The sequence below is a fragment of the Salmo trutta genome, chromosome 6, assembly GCF_901001165.1.
Source record: "Salmo trutta chromosome 6, fSalTru1.1, whole genome shotgun sequence".
Classification (NCBI taxonomy): domain Eukaryota; kingdom Metazoa; phylum Chordata; class Actinopteri; order Salmoniformes; family Salmonidae; genus Salmo; species Salmo trutta.
Window position 1 is genome coordinate 19,858,875 of NC_042962.1, and position 9,135 is coordinate 19,868,009.

A 9,135-nucleotide genomic window follows, 5' to 3' on the forward strand; every position below is an offset into this window, starting at 1 on the left:
ATGGCAGACTGGAAGCTACCAGTGAGCTTCAACCCATCCTACCACCGTTTTGCCTATGGTCTCGTGTACCAACCAGGGGCTGAGCAAAATCATCCTAACTTCTCCAGCTGGACAGAGGCCACATACAACCCTGGGGTCAGCGCCAGCTACTACTCGCAAGCGCAGCCACAGCATCAATCACCATCCTGGACTCCCGAACAAAACAATGCTGGCACGAGCAATGGCCAATACCCGGGTTCTGTGGCATGTCTTGGTGACCCTCACAGTCATACCCAGAGTGGCCGCCTTTTCATTTCCAACAACCGGGCTCCGCATGATCCGCAAACGGAGACCGAGCGGCCAAGTAGTGACACTCAGAGCGACTCAGAGACCCACACCTCACCAGGTAAATAACTACTGTTACAAGTATGTAGCTAACATTAGCTAGTTCTTGTTTTGTGATCACCGAGTAAGTCTCTATCCGTGTAAATGCGTCCTACTGTACTCGAGGTAACTAGTTTGTCAATGTAACGGGCGGTATCGTAGACATAATGGTAGTTATTGCACTGTATTTGATGGGTCTCGGGCTAAAGTGACGATCTCCCTCTCAAACGAAGCCCATGTGTGTTTGTATATCCAACGCCGTCTTACTGGTTATTTGTTATGAACCGCTAAAAGTGACCACTGGCGCAAGGGTTTACTCTTGGTCAGATTGCGTGGACAATGGCACAACCACGTTTGCACGTGAGAATTTAAAGTAATCAAGCAAAAAACTGACTTCACATACCAGTAAGTGTACATACTTTTCTCCTTTCCTCACTCAGATTCTTTGAGTTTTGCGAACGACCGAGAGGCGCACAATTCTCAAGCCAACCATACCACCTGGGTGAGAAATGAGTTGGAGACAGCCAGTGGAAGCCCAAATGGCAGTGAGCATGTCTCCAGTTCTCCTCCAGAGGAGTTTAGAACTCTACAAGTTATGGGGAGTGAGGACTGCACCCTGCAGTCATTGCCCCCATCTTCCCTAGAGAAAGTGGACAAGAATATCCCTAAACAAAAAGCTCGAACTGCTTTCTCAACAGGCCAAATGGGTGCCCTTACTCATAGGTTTAACATGCAGAAGTACCTCACCCCTGCTGAGATGAAGACCCTGTCTGGACTGACTGGGCTAACTTACAAACAGGTGAGTTAAGGCTACTCACTGTGTTAAGAACAACCTGCACTTCACAAATGTATCAAATCATAGCTGGTATTTGTTTCTGTTGCCCAATGTGTTCTTACAGGTAAAAACATGGTTCCAGAATCGCAGGATGAAACTGAAGAGGCACCAGAAAGACGACAGCTGGGCACCACCTGGGTACCCCAACCCTGGCTACCCCAACATGCCACAGCGCCCTCAGGTGAGCACAATTGTAGTGCTCTAACTTAATGTAGCAGGTGAATAAAGATGCATGAGCACTGTCAGCATCTGTTTTTCAGGGGAAACGGGAGTTGGGGTGAAAATATGTTAACCCTTAACTGCAAACATCCACTTTCTGCCAACCCTGCAGAGAGTGGGTGCTCGGTAACCCTGTCCAATAGTAAGTTTCCTTACCCAATTAAGGTATTTGACAATTGTTTTGCAATACTACACTTACAGTATATATTGCTCAACCAGTTGTCTAGCTTGTGCATCCTGTTGGTCAGTAACAGAGTGGCAATAGGCTTGGACATAGAGTGACTCGTCCACAATGGAGACCTGTCCCTAGTCTGGACAATGTCTTAAAGGCAGGATGATACATCACTACGCACAGATGTGCTTTTGACCTTTAGTGATATTAACCACCATCTGTTTTGTTTTTTTTAGTTTCAGGGTGAACCCCAAGCACAGATCCAGGACCACACCATTGCTCAACAGTTTCGAGAGACCATGTTAAGGAAGAGTCCTCAACAGAACCTGCCTTACTATGCTGTTGGGTACCCTCGGCCATCCTCACCCCCCCAGCCCCCTGCAAGGCCCCTGGGCATCTGGCCCCTGCCTCCAGCTGTGACCCATGAATACCCCAATGGCTACAGCACGGTCAGTGTAAACCACCATACTAGCAGCAACAGTGATGACTGGAAAGTCATGAGCCCCATCCACATGACTGTTGCACAAGTCTAGCCAATAACAGAAGTAACATGTTAGTGGTCTCGGTGGTAAATTCACTGGTTTGTCAAGGTATTACATTTTTTCACGTTTTGAATGATTATTACAATTAAGATTCAGACACTTCTCTATTTCGTGACGAGGTGTTGGCTAATCTTATCAATCCATTTTAACCATTCGCTGGCCCCACTTGAGAAATTGTATCCCTTCATATTCTTTAAAAAAAATCTGAAGTTTGTTTTATACCTTCCAAAGTTCTTATCTGTGTATTTATTATCGTTGCTGTTTTGACATTCTGCTTTTTGATACTACTCTGACGAAGCTTTGCTGTGTCTATGCTGGAAGTGGCACGCTTTTATTCCCTCACTAGCCTACTTGATGAAGTGATCTGTGCAAGGCACTACTAGATGTTACACATGTTCCTACTGAATGTTTGTTGGTCCATGCCACAACAGATTTGTATCCTATTGGATGCTCTTAACATTATTGCCATGTTTTATGACCTTGTTGTACAGTGTGTGTGGTGATGCCTTCCCCTCCATGTCAGGGTTTTGTTCACTAGGCCCAAAATGGGGAAAATGCATTGCCATGTACAATAACTGGTTGTCTCGACAGATTTCAATTACTACCTCCCAGCTTAATGTTTTTTCTACTTTGTGCCTATAGAACACTGCCAGTGTCACTTGTTATTTTTTTAAATGAGTACTAGTTGTATAATTAACCCTATTGTTGCATAGTCAACCTGTAATAAAATTGTGGGATTTACTTGTTATCTTGGGTGATGTACTCGTGACATTTTTGGGCAAATGGTTTATTGGTAGATTTTAACTTGTGTTTTTTTTGTTTTTTTTGGGGGGGGTGGTGGTTTTCTTTGAAGGCGTTGTTAGATGAACCCAGCAACCTACCTGGTGTAAATATGTACATAACTCAACACTGACTGCTTTGATTCTGGTTTATGGTAATAAATGTAATCTGTTACTAATGTTGTCACTCTTTCATGGGGAAAGAATGACTTGGTGCACAAATAAACCATGTCTTAACAGGGCAAATGTTCATTAAAAATACTTAGTTTATGTAGCTTCACCTCTGCACACCTTTTTAACTAATCATACAATTGTAGTATCAGAAACAGAATTTCCACACTTTTTTTTAGCTTGTGTATATTCCCAAGCTCTCATTTAAGTAGCCTTGTGTGTGCTGGAATAGCTTCGCTACCTGCTGTTTCTGTACAAGTGCATTCCTTAGCCAGGATGCTAGGCTCTGGTTGGTGGCACCATAATTGGGAGGACATGCTCATTATCAATTGCATCAAACATGGCTTCCAAATGTTGGCCAGTGTGAGCCGTTCTCCCCTCAGCAGCCCCCTGTGAATAAAACTTAATTAAATCACTGAGTAGGCCTGGAACTATCTTGTGCTAGCTCAAAGTGAATAGGTTGTAATAAAAAGATGTCTTTATTGAAAAGATTGTATATTTACACCAGAACCAAAATCAGTGGATGGTGACTAGTACACAATTTCTCCCATCACTTATGCAAGAGCTGATCCTTCTGCCAGAGGCTGATGCTAAACTGCAACACATTGCACACAACACACTCAAAGGACACATTCATCCCTTTATAGATACCCTTTCACCTAACTCCAATTGCCTTACTCAACCTCCATGGCAGTCTTTCATATTTCTACACGGCCCCTGGGTTCCCCCACCCCATGAGGCATATACACTGACCCATTCCTATGTCCAAATGCATCCTCCTTCACTTCCTTGTGGCAACCATGTGATTGGTTAAGAAAATACTTTTCCCCAACCAATCAAATCGACTAAATGAAAGGACACAGACATTCAAACTGGGCTGTTATGTAATCGGCTGTACATTCCCTTAGTCCATCTTGAGGCTGCGGTAGATGTAGCGAATAAAGACCAGCGAGGCCCAGAAGGAGACAGTACCCAGCATGAGGGAAAAGACCAGTGCTGTGAGGAGAGAGTAACCAAAGAACTCTGCGCTCTGCACCAGGCCGCTCATACTCGAACGATTGCGGTAGTAAAAGACTGAGTAGACGAAGATGAAGAGGCCCGTGGAACCTGTGCTCAGCACACTGCGCCACCACCAGCGGTAGTCCTCGCCCGACAGCAGGAAGTAGGTGAGCGCCACCGAGATGCAGGCGCCCACCGAGAGGAGGATGGCGAACACGCAGAGGAGGATGCCGTACAGGGTGTAATGCTCTCGTCCCCACACGGTGGCGAAGATGTAGTACAGCTCCACTGAGATGGCACTGAGGGAGAGAGGTTAGGGTCAGGAGTAGGCTAGACAATATACACACAATTTATGTCTGGGTGTTCAACGTTCAGATTACTTTAAGCTCGCTGCTGAAAACAATCACAAATAGATTGCCCTGACATGGAGGGAGAGAACTGAATCATAAGACAGGAGTAGGATATACACACTAACGTTACAGATGCACTCTATTTCTGGTTTATGTTCTGTCACATGACAGCTACTAAAAGGCACGACCACAAATGAAATGTGATCGATTGGTTTTATACACAATGGGTCATTGCCACAGAAGGTTATAGACTCCAGAGTGACAGCTGTTTAACAGACGAGGAAAAGCGCTCACTCATGACTCAGCAACAGGACTCCATTACCAAACCCAGAGAGAAGCTCTCTGTTATATTGATCTTGTTACACACACCTGAAAGGCAGGAAGCCCCCAATGGCCATGTGTACAGCCGTGTGCTTGTACCAGGGCTGTGTGGGGATCTGGCGGGCGATGTTGCGTGTGCGACAGGGGGCCTGGAAGTTTCCTGCACGGTTCTTGCCCACAATGCCCCCGATGACAGTGAGGGGGAATCCCACCAGGACCCAGGCCCCCAGCAGCAGCAGCACTGTTGAGGCAGGCAGGGCCTGGGTGGAGCCGCTCCACCAGTGGACTGAGTTCACCACACTCCAAGTCAGGAACAGGGGAGCTGTGGGGTTGAGGGAGGATGGTTAGAGGAGGGAATCAAGGAAGTAGGAAGAGGGTGGGTAACAAGGTGAGATGGGTGGAGAGAGGGAAGGAAGGAGAGTGGAGGAAGGAAGAAAGGGAGGGGAAATAGAGGAGAAAGTCCGGTTCAAGCAGAGATGGAGAGAAGAGAGAAGATTTATGGTAATTGAAACTCAACAGTTCGACACACATCCTGCCTAAAAACGAATACAGTGTAAACTTTAGATGTTCAGAGTTTTATTGTAATTGAAACTCAACCAGAATTGTCAAAAACAAATGACACGGACAATATATATATAGAAGATTTACGATATGTATGACGTGATTCAGAAGACCAAATCTGTCCGCTCACCTGAGAAGAGCGAAGAGGTGAGAATGATATTCCAGACCCAGCGCTGGCCATGTATCTGTGTGTAGAAGCTACAGGAGCAGTATCCTGACACGCAGCTCGTCAACGCGTACAGCATGATGGCCGCCGAGTTGATAGCACCATGGCGATGCACGTTAAACATTCCCAGCAGCGCCATGACGATGATCCCTACAGCAACCAGAGACACAGAGGTCAAATGGGAGAGCTTGGGGGAAGGAGCCTGTAGTGATAAGCACAGTTCTTAATTTCTACAGACTACTTTGTCACAGGCATGGTCCATGTACATTAAATCACATTGTATTTGTCACATGCCCCGAATGCAACAGGCGTAGACCTTACCGTGAATTGCTTACTTACAAACCCTTAGACCAACATTGCACTTCAAGAAATAGTTAAACAAATATTTACTAAATAAACTAAAGTAAAAAAAATAAATAAAAAACAACAAGAAAATTACATAACAATAAGGAGGCTATATACAGAGGGTACCGGTACCGAGTCAATGTGCGGGGGTACAGGTTAGTCGAGGTCATTTGTACATGTAGGTAGGTGTTCACATCCAAGTTATGCGTGTGTCCATGCTGATCAGATCAGCAGTAATTGTAAGATTGAATTCATGTGTTCTGAGTGTTAAACCAGTGTGTTGATGGTTACCTGTGGCCAGGGTTAGAAACTGAGCCCCCACTCCCAACACGGCACACAGCAGGCTTTTATAAGGGGGGAACCTAAAGACATCTGTGTGGATGATCTTCCAGCCATTATCCCCTTGGTCCAGATCATCACAGCCGCCCTCCTCCTCAACGTTGTACCTACAGGAACAACCAGAAGAGAGAAAGATCTTGAGATATGGGAATGTCATTCCCACACAATTTAGCTACAATTTCCACACATAATCCCAATAAAACATAATATATAGCCACAAATAGACCTACTCTAATTATACCCAAACTCTTACATGCCAATAATATCAATGTGAGCTCTTCAGTAAAACAGAACATCCTTTTAAAAATATATATTTTTTAATTTTATTTTCTGTTTTCTCCCCAATTTCGTGGTATCCAATTAGTAGTTACAGTCTTGTCTCATCGCTGCAACTCCCGTACAGACTCGGGAGAGGCGACGGTCGAGAGCCGTGCGTCCTCCGAAACACAACCCAACCAAGCCGCACTGCTTCTTGACACAATTTCCACTTAACCTGGAAGCCAACGGCACCAATGTGTCGGAGGAAACACTGTACACCTGGCGACCGTGTCAGCCTGCATTGCGCCCGGACGCCCACAGGAGTCACTAGTGCGCGATGGGACAAGGACATCCCTGCAGGCCAAACCCTCCCCTAACCCGGACGACGCTGGGCCAATTGTGCGCTGCCCCATGGGTCTCCCGGTCGCGGCCGGCTGTGACAGAGCCCGGACTCAAACCCAGAATCTCTAGTGGCACAGCTAGCACTGCAGTGCCTTAGACCACTGCGCCACTCGGGAGGCCCCAAAACAGAACATCATTAATGTTTAAACCTCCTCACTCCGTCCCCTCATTGGTCACCTGGCAAAGTCATTCTTGAGGACCCTCATGAGGATGATGATGACGAAGCCCAGCAGCAGTACCACCAGCACCAGGGAGTTGATAATAGAGAGCCAGTGGATCTCTAGGGTCTTGGGGAAGAACGAGTAGTCCCTCAGCCTCTCGGCCCGCCGGGCGTGGGTCAGAGGGCTCTCGAACCAGTGCACGCTGTAGGTGAAGGACAGTGCCAGCCCACCGCCCGTCCCCACCGCCCCGTGCCCGGCGCCACCCTCCTCCAGGGGCACTGGCTTAGAGTCCTTCACGGAGACGTTGGCGAAGATCACAGAGTTGCCGTTGTACTCAATGTTGAAGTCCAGGTGTGTCCACAGCCCCACCTATATACACACACCCACACAGACAGACAGACACACAATGCAGGTAGACATATATTTGGGTTTTGCCATGAGGGAGAGAGAACTGAAGGGAGTCAGACTAACCCACCTTATGACTATGTGGCAGGAAGCCACTCTCCTCCATGTACCCTACAAAGCCCCAGATGGGAATGTCATCCAGGACAAACTCAAAGTAATACAGCTCCTCTATGGCCTCTCGGAGTTGGTCCACCTACATGAAAGGAGCAATAAAGGAAAAACATCACCAACTAGGTTTAGTTACACCTTTCCATGATGCAATGTACTGTGAAGTTCTGCGTATTTTGTCTGAATGCAAATACCTCTTTCTCTGTGAGGGTTAGCTGGCAGAGTAACTTCTTCTCTGTATTCTCTCTGAATTTGATTTCATACAGGGACTCTGCCATCCGATCCCCATCAAGTACTTCTCCTAGACTAAGGGACTTGTGGTGCACCTGGGGAAAAATTTTTTCTCATGGTATGCCAAGTCTTAATATAATTATTATACACACACACACTACTAACATGCATCTGTAGAGCCCTACAAGCATAATTCATTAGTCACATATTTGCATATGTACCAGTGGATGCTGCTTAGGGGAGAACAACTCATAATGGCTGGAACGGAATGGCATCTAACACATGGAAAATATGTTTGATGTACTTGATACCGTTCCACTTACTCAGCTCCAGCCATTACCACAAGCCTGTTCTCCCCAATTAAGGTCCCACCAACCTCCTATGATATTCACATGTATTCACTGACCTCTTTAGGCCTGCAAACAGGCAACGTGTAGTAATGATACGTTTCCTGGGGGTTATGGTAAGGACCAACTTTGTTGACATATAATGTTACAGGATCCCCTTGCTTGTAGCTCACTGTAGCCCATGTTATATGTGGCACGAGACACAGGACCAAGATGCAATAACCTATCATCCGGCAGACTCCTTGCTGGTTAGGATGTTCAATTTCAGCCATCATGGGCCCTGTTGAAAATGAATAGATTCCAATAATTGAACAGGTCAATTGTCAAAAAGCCTAGAAGCATATTCAGTGAGAGCAAACCATTGCATCATGTCGATATAACATCACTTTGCTATATCAACAACAGCCATCACCTAGATAGCGACTGTCCCTGGCTACCTGTGAAACAACAACACATCGATAGTGCATTGCAAGAGTAAACTCTGTAAAGAGTCTGTACGTAGTCAGTGTTGACTCTACTAGCTACGTTATTACAGTTGAATAAACATACAGAATTACTTGCTTTCATCTATAAAAAAAAGGTCCTCTAGCTACATCGAGGAACTAGCTATCGTACCGTGCATCTCGCTAGCTCTAGAACATATCGTACCAAACCTGTCTGCCCGCTGGATTCCTCAGATTCCAGGCCCAAGAATACTCGCCTCCTCAGCGATGTCCTGCTAGGATTGAATCTAAATATTGATACACATTTTTAATATTCCAGTTAGTTTCAATTTTGCTACTTCGATTACCTAGAAATCCAGATATGTGTCGTACTTTTAAAGACACATGAATCGGGATGAAGTAGGGACCGACTCCACGTCACCTTAAAAAATAAAAATAGCTAACGATGGCTGACTTTTCCGGAGTGGGCGGTGGGAAGAAGCATAAACACACCTCCACGGTACCTATCTTCAAATCTCTTATATTTTACTATCTAAATAAAATATGATCAATATAATTATTTAGTTTGTGCATAGTAATTGTCGTTGTGTCTCCTCTGATTACTGTTTAAATTCATGA

At 45.7% G+C, this 9,135-nt stretch overlaps 2 protein-coding genes across 11 annotated transcripts; one reads left to right on the forward strand and one right to left on the reverse strand.

The window, feature by feature from the left end:
• Positions 1-2,174, forward strand: LOC115195279 (nanog homeobox). Its single transcript, XM_029755047.1, has 4 exons — positions 1-385; positions 804-1,162; positions 1,263-1,379; positions 1,826-2,174. Exons 1-4 carry the CDS (start codon positions 1-3, stop codon positions 2,120-2,122), a joined length of 1,158 nt encoding a protein of 385 aa, XP_029610907.1. The 3' UTR covers positions 2,123-2,174.
• Positions 2,175-3,539: 1,365 nt separating this feature from the next.
• Positions 3,540-9,124, reverse strand: tm9sf1 (transmembrane 9 superfamily member 1). 10 transcript variants are annotated; one of them, XM_029755648.1, is made up of 10 exons: positions 8,939-9,124; positions 8,728-8,804; positions 8,134-8,354; positions 7,691-7,822; positions 7,459-7,581; positions 7,000-7,352; positions 6,115-6,269; positions 5,443-5,628; positions 4,800-5,073; positions 3,540-4,379 (listed from the first exon to the last, which is right to left on the reverse strand). In XM_029755648.1, the coding sequence occupies exons 3-10, from the start codon at positions 8,347-8,349 to the stop codon at positions 3,986-3,988; spliced, it is 1,833 nt and encodes a 610-aa protein (XP_029611508.1). In that variant the 5' UTR covers positions 8,350-8,354; positions 8,728-8,804; positions 8,939-9,124; the 3' UTR covers positions 3,540-3,985. The 10 variants fall into 10 exon arrangements, with proteins under 10 accessions (XP_029611508.1, XP_029611502.1, XP_029611507.1 ...); XM_029755642.1 differs by having other exon boundaries at positions 8,723-8,804; XM_029755647.1 differs by having other exon boundaries at positions 8,728-8,789; positions 8,865-9,124.
• Positions 9,125-9,135: the final 11 nt, after the last annotated feature.

Excerpts from the sequence above, each read along its gene's own strand:
- LOC115195279 (XM_029755047.1), top strand. The coding sequence starts at position 1 with ATGGCAGACTGGAAGCTACCAGTGAGCTTCAACCCATCCTACCACCGT. Across the intron at positions 386-803 it reads AGAGACCCACACCTCACCAG|ATTCTTTGAGTTTTGCGAAC; the intron begins GTAAATAACTAC and ends TTCCTCACTCAG. Across the intron at positions 1,163-1,262 it reads CTGGGCTAACTTACAAACAG|GTAAAAACATGGTTCCAGAA; the intron begins GTGAGTTAAGGC and ends GTGTTCTTACAG.
- tm9sf1 (XM_029755648.1), bottom strand. The coding sequence starts at position 8,349 with ATGATGGCTGAAATTGAACATCCTAACCAGCAAGGAGTCTGCCGGATG. Across the intron at positions 7,582-7,690 it reads TAACCCTCACAGAGAAAGAG|GTGGACCAACTCCGAGAGGC; the intron begins GTATTTGCATTC and ends CCTTTCATGTAG. Across the intron at positions 5,074-5,442 it reads CACCTCTTCGCTCTTCTCAG|CTCCCCTGTTCCTGACTTGG; the intron begins GTGAGCGGACAG and ends TCAACCCCACAG.